Source organism: Carcharodon carcharias, chromosome 6 (assembly GCF_017639515.1).
Source record: "Carcharodon carcharias isolate sCarCar2 chromosome 6, sCarCar2.pri, whole genome shotgun sequence".
Classification (NCBI taxonomy): Eukaryota; Metazoa; Chordata; class Chondrichthyes; order Lamniformes; family Lamnidae; genus Carcharodon; species Carcharodon carcharias.
In genome coordinates this window covers 73,929,568-73,941,140 of record NC_054472.1, presented here as the reverse complement: position 1 = coordinate 73,941,140, position 11,573 = coordinate 73,929,568, and the positions used below count along the sequence as shown (strand labels likewise).

Below are 11,573 nucleotides of genomic sequence, written 5' to 3'. Positions count from 1 at the left end.
AAAAAGTTGAAAAGCATTTCTTTCTATCCAATCCTGGCAGGTTTGGCCTGACAAGGAAACTACTACTGACACCTCACTCGGACCTCAGGTTAAAATAGCTGATTTGCAGATTTACAGAGAACCCCTGATTAGAACCTGGTTAGGTAGATTAAATCACCCACTCCATTTTAACTGCTTCCTCCACCACCCCAAAAATCCTGGTTTCTGTCAGGTGAAGGAGTTGAAGCAAAGGCACCTTTCCCCTCCACTTCCCATCATTTGCACAACTTTTTGTTAATGTTAGAATATTGGTTCCTAAGTAATCACAAAACGGCACTCATTTAAATAGCGGTGGTTCTATGAATTACAGGGGGGAGCTTTACATGGAGGTGGTAGCCTCTTATGGGGACAGCCTGCCTCTGCTTGACCAGGTCACCCCACAGCAATTTAACAGCCATTGGCTGGGTAATTGGCTCAGGGCGAGACTTCTGCCCACATCTGGAAAATCCCACTTCCAAGAACTGCTGGCCAATCAAATAGTTTGGGGAGGCAGAGGAGGAAGCACATAGGGAACAGAAATTCCATGGGGTGGGGGAGGTGGAAGTAGAGGGGGCCTTTGTTGGGCACAGGATACCCGAACAGGAGGCACCCGACCACCACCGAGATTGGAACAAGGTTACCAGTAGGAGGTGCCATTAATTGGCTTATGGGCTCAATTGGCAGCTGATTAGGTGGGCTCACCACTGGTAAAATACCTGCAGTGGCAGACAAGAGATGAGAACGTGGCACCACCATGGCACCCAATTTAATACCCTGCCCTTGCCAGCCTACCCAGGGATGTGGGTTGGGGTGGGCATAACATTCCACCCACATTTAATTTCATTAGTGAGACTGACTGCATAGTGCACTGCTTACATAAACATCATCATTGTATTTTTGTAATTTCAGGAAGCTACGGTGAACACCAAGTGTTATGAGATATTTCTACAAATGCTAGACCATGAAATGTGACAAATGCAGTTAAATTAATGCTTAACAATAAAACATTATTAAGCTCAATTGTTAGAATTTTAAAAATGAATTGGACTTCAGACACACAAGTTTAATAATTTTCAGTAAACTTTAATGTACCAATTTCCATCGGTAACTCACGTCAATAAACTTGTAAGATACTGTTAAAACATTTTTCATTCTTTCAAAATGTTTCACATCATTTTGTTCCAGCAACTAATTCATAGAGGTATGCATGTTGACCAATAATATAAAGCTATTCGGCTTTTAAAAATGTAGTACCAATTCCATTGTCATATTCCAGACCACTGCTTGATAATGACAGTACCATAAAGCCAATTCCAGACTTATGCCAGGCACATGAAGGGATATATCTATTCCTCCTGGAATTCAGGAATTATCAGTCTTGAAGCCTACACAATACATATTCCTCCAACACAGGCCATTCCATCCCTCAGGAAAATCACAGAGTAGCTACTGACAAGTAATCCCTGTATAAATGCTCCATGAAGGGCTAGGCCCATCAAACTTACCAGGCCCTTGATATTCACTAACACAAGTAAACTTCATGGAGCGTCATTAAATTGTCATGATCACCTACCACACCCCCACAACACACTGTTTCATTTTAAAAATACTGATAGACATTTAAAATGTAACTAAATGTAATATTTTTTTATTAAATCTTTGGCTGAAACAGCTTTTATGAATCATATTATTACCGAGAAAAAGTAAGTAGCTCAAGGCATCAGTTTGACTTTGTTATTCTACAAGAAGGTTTCAAGAAAATTCAGGCTTTATAGTATCTAACCAGTCCTTTTCAGCAGGGTTGAAATGATAAAATATTAACTATAGTCTTCTACCTTGCTATTTAAAATGTCCTCTACATAGTTAAAGGACCACTTTAATTTGGGAGGATATGTACATAGATCATCAGATACAAATTCTTGGGAAAATATACAGGTAAATCTGCCTTTTTAAATCACATCACACTTTTTTGAGATTTTAAAATGTGGGCATTTTCCATTGTGACAGACAGCAATTACAAAGGCACTGCTTAAACCATATTAAGTGGACCAGCTTTTTCGGGCAACTTGAGCAATTGTTTGCACATTGCAATTACCAGCCATTAAATTCTAATCACCTCAGCCTCTAGAACTTTTGCCACAGCTGTGAACCCTTTTTTCAGCTTGCTGAGCTTGACACATTCTGCCTCAGCTTTAAACTTCGAAAAGAGTCCTCAATGGAAAAATTGGGTATGATCCAACTTAACTATAACTGAAGTGACAGATTCTGGTTGCAGACAGCTGACAGTTACAGGGCTTTAATCTCAGCTAGATTGACGGACTTATCAGTTATGATTTATCAGGCTTATCGCTTGTGAATCACCCTCTGTATGTTCTATCATTTACTCATTTATCATTGTTCATTTGTTACACTGGCCTGGGTGCACAGTGGGCAAATCACATTCATACAAACAGGACCGCTACAAGTGGTGGGGCTATATTGAAGAGCAAAAGCATACCTTGATTGAAGCCAATAACTATTTATTGCTCACTAACATGGAGTATTATCTTTAATAAGCTTTTATTAACAAACATTTTGAGTCATTCCATATGCTGTATACAGTTGATTAAGGAGCTCTTTCTTTTCCCTTGAACAGAGGAAACTAGATGAGGCTGCATTGAGATTCTGCAAAACAAAAATGAAGTGAAAATTTCTTTGAACCTGGATAATGGCATATAATAAAATTATATATATTTTTCCAGACAGAATTTTTATGAATTCTGAAAATATGTTCCTTCTAAAAGCCCTCTGTGAATCTTCCTTTTGTCAAAATCAAGACACAGTACATAGTCTCTTAACTCATTTTTACCAGGGCCTCAAAGCTGTGGAACTCAGTTGGCCAGAATTTGCTGAAGTGGAACATCTCGCTACCTGCCCCATCGTCACATTTTTTGATATTTTTTTTGAGCTGAAGAGTAAGTATGTACCGCTAACTGCTGGAAATGTGAGCTATTAAAGAGGCACCTGAGACTTTAGTTAAGGTGGGATGAACTGTGTCTCCTTAATAAATGAGATTTTTAAGGATAGAGAAAGAAACTGAGCAAATGATGGAAACAGATAATGTGAATTAGAACTCAAATAGATGCAGAAAGAAAAAATAAGAGGGAAAAGGAAGTTTTCATTTAGAAAGGAGAGATAAATAAAATCAGAGATAATTCTGAATTTAAAAAAAAACTAGGAACAATTTGAGACTTCTGTTTCAATTGTTCTCTTCCTAGGCTGGGGAGGTTGATTGGCATTTCAAAAACATAAACCTCATCATTAACCAGGTAACTCTTTCGAGTACAAACACGTTTCCATCTGTTTCCAGATGAAGTTACATTGTTTCATAGTTTGCCATTGTGAGATTTGAACTCTTGATATCACCATTGTGACATAGGAATCATTGCAGCCAATTTGTAACTCTTTCGAGTACAAACCCGTTTCCATCTGTTCCTATTCAGATGAAGTTACATTGTTTCACAGTTTGCCATTGTGAGATTTTAACTCTTGATAATCTTTTAAATGAAAACCAAATCAACAAAATTGGGATAAATCAGGCACAGCCCCTAATTCAGGTCAGCTGTAAAACCAAGAACAAAGTTTAAAGGAAACTTACAAACTTTAAATCAAAATGTGATTAAAGGGGTCAACAAAACACCCCAGTCCCCACGGTGCCCACCGAGCACGGAAGGCCTCGAGAGTGCCAGCAGACACCACGTGCTCCCTCTCCAGGGACATCCGGCAGCGAACGTAGCCGCGGAAGAGGGACAAACAATCGGGCGGGACTTCCCCGTCGATCGCCCGCTGCCTGGACCTGTTAATGGCCAACTTGGCCAGGCCCAGGAGCAGGTTCACGAGGAGGTCCTCCTCCTTCCCGACACCCTTCCGCACCGGGTGCCCATAGATCAGGAGCGTGGGGCTGAAGTGAAAACAAAACATCAATAAAAGGTTTTTCAAATAACTAAAAAGGGAGTGCAGCCTACAACACCCTATGTATACATGGTCCATGGACTCCACAAGACCGCAAAAAGGGCACGTGTCCTGAGAGTCCGTGAACCTATGCATCCTCTTATTATAGGGGACTGCTGCATGCAACACCCTCCAACCCAGGTCCCCGATAGAAAGGGGGAGGACACCTCTGTAGAGGGCCTCCCATCGGGGGCCTCTGCCGCCGGATGGCAACAAGGCATGCCAAGGTGTGTCTGGTCGACGGACAAGGGCGAGAAAATGGAAGGTGTGCAGCAGCAGTCCATACAAAAAGCCCCTCTTTGCCTTGCCAAAAGGCACGGAGGGCATGTCCCCGAGGCGGCTCATATTGCGGGGCACCAGCACCCGAGGGAGGGTTCAGGGCTTGGGGCCAATGTGGAATTCTGTCCAAACAGGGGAACGTTCAGACGGAAGACCACCGCGCACCTAGGCTACCTCAAGACCCAAAATAACATTGGGTCCGAGCACGACTGTTCTCAGGTCTTGGATGGCATCAGCTGCGACCTGGACACTCACAGACGCGCGTCGCACCAACTCCTGCGGGAGCATCCAGCCCAGTCCTCTGCCACCCAGCACGTCCCCGATCCTGGTCACCCCTGCGGCCACAGCCCTCCTCTCCGCCAACCACTGAAAAGGACGGAGGGGCGATAAACATGTTTCCATCTGTTCCTATTCAGATGAAGTTACATTGTTTCATAGTTTACCATTGTGAGATTTGAACTCTTGATACTCTTTTGAGTAAACCTGTTTCCATCTGTTTCAGATGAAGTTACATTGTTTCATAGTTTGCCATTGTGAGATTTGAACTCTTGATCTGCGGGTTACAAACCCAGTACCATAACCACTTGGCTATTTAGGCCAAGCATCATTAACCAGGTACTTCTACTGTTATGTTCCAACCCTAATTGGCTGTGTTTAATGGACAATTAGGCCCAGATTTTTGTCGTCAGGCTGATTTGAGAGCCCTTTTAAAATGGCAATCAGGACCCGATTCCAGGATTCCTGCCTTCATTCCCATTTCTGGCAAATTTGATCCAGGATATATGCAGCCCTCACACAAGCAGCACCCCTGCCCTTGCTGGCTCTATTGCTGGGGTGGGCAGTTTAAATACCTCCCACCCACTGCAACTGTTGTGCAGCTGGGCCCCTTTGTAAGTATATGTGGTTTGTGACTACTCTCAGAGTAGTAGTGAACCATGGAGGAACCCCAGTCCCAAGTGGGGAACCAAAAAACAGACACCTTGCTCCTGGAATTCTTTCATTGACAGACTTTGAAAGGCAAAAAATAAAAATCTGATATTTTAATTTCAATAGTTAATTGCTGTATTGTAAGGTATGTGTGTTTTTACTGCAGTAATTGTTTATGGGCTCTGTTCTGTAAAGGTAAGTTGACCATTGCATTCAGCAGCGTTATGAAAATGTTGAGAGGTATTAAAGTATTTTTCCTGTTGGGAAAAGTGTTATTATGCATTCAAAGTAGGAAAGTAAACACTGCTTGAGAACTCTATGTGTCATAATCTGAATCCCCAGCCTTTTAGATTGAAAATAAAAAGTCTGCAGCTTTCACTTAGAGTGAAAAAGCAGAGTGAAAAAGCAAGTGCATGCTGCAGAAGTGCACGGATTGACAGGCCAGCTGGTGAAGCTTAGGGAAAAAAACATAGGCATCTGTTTTTGCAATTTAAATAGGTTTCATTGTTTATGCTACAATTTCATGAAATTTTCAGGGAGATTGAGGGGCGAGATGACATTTTCATGAGACTAATGATACAGTGGCTCGAATCATCTAGCAACTCATGGGGCATTCCAAATTCATGGGGTATCTTTTCCACCCTCTCAAAAGTACACATTCATAGCACTGGGTCCCATTAAACTCTCTGCTGATTTAGCAACAAAATCTGGGCCAGTGTATTCATTAGACTTGAAATTGCCAAAGCCAAGGTCAAAGCTAAAGTCAAAAACAACATTGAGCTTCGAAAAGGCTGGTTTTAAAGCTTGAAAAGAATCACAGGCAACATTAATTAGAGTTGATACTTAAAAATTGATCCACAGAAGAAAAATAGAATGCATTTGAACCTATTTTACAGATAGGGTCAGAACAAATACTTCATTTAAAAAAGCATAGCAAAATATGGATCACTTAAATCTACAAAGAAAGGAATACTAAGAAAAAGCTTTCAAAGCACAAGGAATCGAAAAGAGGGTGGATTCCTAAAAATAGTTAATCGAGCACAAAAAGTGAAAGAAGTAGCGAGTCAAATCTCAAAGCATCAAGAGGGATTCAGAAAAGCTTTACAAATAGATAAAACTGGGAGGTCCATATAAAGGATCAATCACATAATCGGTGGCTAATGGAGAAGCTCCCAAGAAATTCCCAATAATGTTCTGTATATTTGAGTACTTTTTAAAAATAATTATTTTAAATTGTATCTACCAATCATTGCTAACTGCATGTCTGCTTTTTGGTGATCTAGTGAGGGTTGCACTTGTATTGTCCAGTAGTCCACCAGCAGTTGTCTGGCGAATTATTGTGGTATAGTGAAGAGAAGGGTCTAGCCTAGCAGTCAGCATCCAGCCAGACCTCCAACCAATACTGATCAGCAAAACAAAAACAGAATTACCTGGAAAAACTCAGCAGGTCTGGCAGGATCGGCGGAGAAGAAAAGAGTTGACGTTTCGAGTCCTCATGACCCTTCAACAGAACTGATGAAGTTCTGTTGAAGGGTCATGAGAACTCGAAACGTCAACTCTTTTCTTCTCCGCCGATGCTGCCAGACCTGCTGAGTTTTTCCAGGTAATTCTGTTTTTGTTTTGGATTTCCAGCATCCGCAGTTTTTTGTTTTTATCACTGATCAGCAAAACCCTGTTTGAGCTAAATGTAGCTTTCATCATCTCCAGTTTTCTAGCTGGTTGTTTTCAAAAATAATCAGATTTTGATGAAGATAAAAGAGTGCCCTGTTGTGTGAAATCATATATATGTGCAGATTCACACAGTTCCTGAACGCTGCTTGTGCTGCAATAAAGCAGTAAGTAAAGCCAGAAGTCAAGAGTTAGAACATCAGCACTATTCCAATATTTTGAAATGTGTCAATGGTTGGTTGGTGAGTTACCATGGCAGATTTTCTGCCTGTCGGGCGGGCGGGTCCAACCCAATTTCCAGCAGGCGGAGAGCCAATCCCCGCTGGAGAAGCGGGCCCTGTCGCCATTTTAAGTGGGCGGGCCAATTAAGGCCCGCCCAGCGTGACGCTCGGCAGGAAGCGCTATGCACTTCCTATGCGGGCGGAGGGGGGATTCCCCAAAAGCGAGAGTGTGCTCTTTCATGCATGCGCACGAAACAGCGCACATCTCCCTGAGGCTAAATGCTGCCTCAAGGAGATCACTGACAGTTGTATAAATATCAAAAATAGGAAACAAAATCCTTAACATGTCCCCCCTCATGTGACAATGTCACATGAGATGGGACATGTTAATACATTTCACCAAAACTTTATTAAAATGTTTAAATCCCTACATGAAACCTCATCCCGCCGGTGGATGAGGTTTCATGTTTTTTCTGTTCCCCGCCGGGGCTCCTGGTCTGCCCGCTAACCTGAAGGTTGGACAGACAGGTCCTTTAATTGTTTTAATGATCCTGTCAATGGCCTCAATTGGCCATTGACAGGTCGGCGGGCCTGCAGCTGATTTTGCTGTGCCTCCGCCTTCCTGAAAATTTAAATTGGGCGGGATGACATCGGGCAAGGGGGCCCTGTCCCCTGCTTGCCGATGGCAAAATTCAGTCCCATGTCTCTGTTAGAGAAAGACAAGTGGTTATATAGCTTGAGGTGCACCGCTCCACCTCCATGAACTACCACAGAAGGGGACTGAATCTGCACTGTTAGTGTCATTCTGCACCATAATCCAGCCATCTAGCCAACTAAGCTAATTAACCCTCTGGTTGTTTGGTATTATTGTCCTAACATTCCCATCAATTAAAGTTGCAAGTCAATCTACTGAATCTACAAATATGTAATGGAGTAAGCTTGAATTTAACAGTAAGTAGAATGACTTATTTTTCCACTTACCATTGTCCTGAACTCTAATTCTGTGAAGTTCATGTGCTCTGCAGCAATATTGTAATCAGTGTGAATTGTTGAATTGAAAATCAATGGATCATCCGTGTTGATTGAGAAGTTGGCTTCATCTTTCATGAATCTGTAAAATAAAAACAACTCCATTAATTAACCTAACAGACTGAAATTAATTTATTTATAAGCTACTACATTTTGGCTGCAACAGTGTAAAATATTATTTGGCAACATTTGTCTTAGAATGTTACACTTCAATACAATTCACTTCCAAATATTAGTTTCTGGTGTGTTGTGCCTTGTGCAATAGCTGATTAGTATCCTAGCTACATCTACCCACCTTAGTTCCACATCCCTGACTGCCCTTGACTAGCAAAAATATATTGGTCTCAGATTTAAAGTGATAATTTGAGGTACATTCCATTGCTCTTTATGGAAGAGTGTTCCACAATTCTATCACCTGTGTGAAGTAGTGTTTCCTACCTTATCTCCTAAATAGCTTTGCTCAAATTTGAAGGTTGTGACAAAGACTACCCGTTATATAGTGTTGAGTTATCTGTAAATATCTGTAACGAGCTAGGAACTCATTGTTATTTGTAAGTGTTCCAGGGGTCCAATTTCATGCTGCACTGGAGAGTCATATGATGTATATCAAAACCAGTTCAAATCGGTCCTTCTTTTGTACAAAACAGCATGATGAGTATTAAACATGAAGTGCTCTCATCTTTCCAATCTTAAAGTGTGGTTATCACAAACATCAGGGAACCAAAAGACAACAAGACCCCAAACCATGGTGGCAACAAGTGTCAGTGAGTAAACCTAAAGCATTTTAAATTTAGCGCTGATTTGGAAAATCGATCCACAATAATGTCAGAACAAAATTTGAATCATGCAAAAATGAAAAATGAATTTTTGACCAGCGCAGCAATGAATGCACATCTATAGCCCATAATGTATTGGGAAGCTGATGATGTCATAAAGGCATTTACGAAATTTAAATAGAAATGCAGATTGATATTGTGGTTTCCTAACAGGCATTAGCAATGAAGAGAGGGTCCGCTATGTCCTTCTGTGGCTGGAGATATAGAATTAAAATTATTTAAAGCTTGGAGCTTACTTAAGAGGACAGCAAAAACCCAAACAAAATTTTTGAAAAATTCAGCACCCTTCTCCAGCCAAAATCAAATTATCAGATCTACCAGAATGAATTATAAGACCTCAATTAGGAATTTAGGCAAGCCCACTGCTAACTTTGTAACAAGATTTAAAAATGTAAGTTCAAGGACATAGATGAGAGGCCGATAGATCAACTAATTTGGGGTTCTGCACATCCTGAAGAACAGAAAGCGCTAATCAGGCATGATGAGCTCACAACATTGTAGTCTGTGAACATTGCCAGAACACACAAAGTAACGAGCAGACAAATGAAGACACTGACAACCCAAATGGCTAGTCTTCAGTTAAGCCAAGAAAAAGAGGGCAGGGTTAACCATATCTGTAAGGCAGAACATCTGTATTAGAGGAAAGCCTTCTTTTCATGATATTATGGGAGAAAGTGTTATTAACATTTGTTCTTAATGGCTTTAGTATCTGTGGGAATAGTTAAAAATATGTTGGTGTGAAAGGTTTAGGATAGTTTGTATTATTGATAACAGGATGTAACATTGTTTGTACAACTGCTCTGTATCTACAAGGATGAGTCATTTGTTCTTAGTGAATGTGCTTTGGGGACCCAGGGAATGAGGGATGGACATTTGTCTTCAGTCTAAATGGCTCTAGTTAGAGAAGTGGGGTGACGCCAGATAATCTTCACCCCTAAGCCAATGAAAGAGATTAATTTGGAGCATTTCCAAATAAGGGATGATGAACAATAAAATGTAGGTATAAAGGTTGGAAAATCAAGGTCTTTGTTGGTGCAGTTTTACCATGGCTTCTGTGGTATGATTCTTCTGAGACACAGTTCAACTTATCATCACTTCAGAGACAAATGAAGAAAGGCATTGCTGTGCTGGATTTGAGGAATCCTAGGGCCTTGACAGATCAGAATCTTCCATGCTGTCTTCACTGTTTCTTGTTAAGCACTTGATTCATAAATACTAGTTATTTGTACCTTGTTAGATCAGGAACAACTGAGGACCCCATTACTAGAAATTAAGAACTTCAGGATTTTAATTTTAAGGGTATTATAATTTAACACCCCTAAACTTACAACACAATAGGCATAGGAACCATACTAATGCATGGAATGGCTGAATGCGACAGTTCCCAAAAAGAAGAAATTCACACAACCATTCAGATCAGAAAGAGGGTGAGAGAAAAACCCACAACGATAAATCTGAAGGTGAAGATTGATACCTGAGCACAGAGTAACATCATCCCACTCAGAATATACCATGAAGGTTTCCTGAAAATTTGGAAGAAAATAGTTATCCAAAGAAAGGCGTTCTGAAACTGAACAATGCAATGCTAACAGAATACAGGGGAAACTGAGATTCAATAGTTAGGAACAACGCAAATCAGAGGGAGACGTTAAGGGAGTGATGTTACTATGCTATACATTACTGAACCATGGTCCTGCTATCCTGGGGTTAAGCAGTTGTGAAGAGCTGCAGATTATCTCAGTAAACCATGAGGTAAAGGAGGTGACACTGAGGGTTGAAGAGAGCACACCCATTGAAAAGCGCCCTCCAATCAAATGCAAAGAAAATCTGGTGCAAATATACCCAGTGTTTTGATGAGACAGTTCAATGCTTTGAAGATTTTAAGTGTCACAGCACTAAAACCAGTGATTCATCCCTCATATGAAGCACCAATAGAGCTAAAAGGGAAGCTTGAAAGAGAGCTCTAAGAGATGCAAGAAAAGGTGATCACCAGAGTCGCAGATTGGGTAAATTCCATTGTGGTGAGACAGAAACCAAATGGATGGCCATATAAACGACATAGATGACTATGTGGGGGGTAGGATTAGTAAGTTTGTGGATAACACAAAGATTGGGCGGATGGTTAACAGTGAGGTTGAGTGTCTTGGGCTACAGGGAGATATAGAATGGATGGTCAATAGAGCAGATAAATGGCAGATGGAATTTAATCCTGAAAAGTGTGAGGTGATACACTTTGGAAGGAGTAATTTGACAAGGAAGTATTCAATGAACAGCATGACACTAGGAAGTTCTGAGAAACAAAGGGACCTTGGCGTGTGTGTGTCCATAGATCTCTGAAGGCGAGGGGGGGGGGGGGGGGGGGGGGGGGGGGCGCATGTTAGTGGGGTGGTGAAAAAGGCATATGGGACACTTGCCTTTATCAGTCGAGGCATAGATTACAGGAGTAGGGAGGTCATGTTGGAATTATATAGAACCTTGATGAGGCCACAGCTGGAGTGCTGTGTGCAGTTCTGGTCGCCACATTAAAGGAAGGATGTGATTGCACTGGAGGGGATGCAGAGGAGATTCACCAGGATGTTGCCTGGGATGAAACAGTTAAGTTATG

General features: G+C 41.3%; 1 protein-coding gene across 2 annotated transcripts in view; it reads right to left on the bottom strand.

Annotated features, from left to right (window-relative positions):
* Positions 1 to 1,085: 1,085 nt before the first annotated feature.
* LOC121279263 (adenosine deaminase-like) overlaps positions 1,086 to 11,573 on the bottom strand; it is a 48,388-nt gene continuing 37,900 nt past the window's right edge. For both annotated transcript variants that reach the window (XM_041190361.1, XM_041190362.1), the window contains exons 11-12: positions 8,085 to 8,214; positions 1,086 to 2,682 (exon numbers count right to left, since the gene is read on the bottom strand). In XM_041190361.1, the coding sequence (XP_041046295.1) occupies positions 2,581 to 2,682; positions 8,085 to 8,214 (232 nt within the window). In that variant the 3' untranslated portion in view covers positions 1,086 to 2,580. The remainder of the gene's footprint in view (positions 2,683 to 8,084; positions 8,215 to 11,573) is intronic.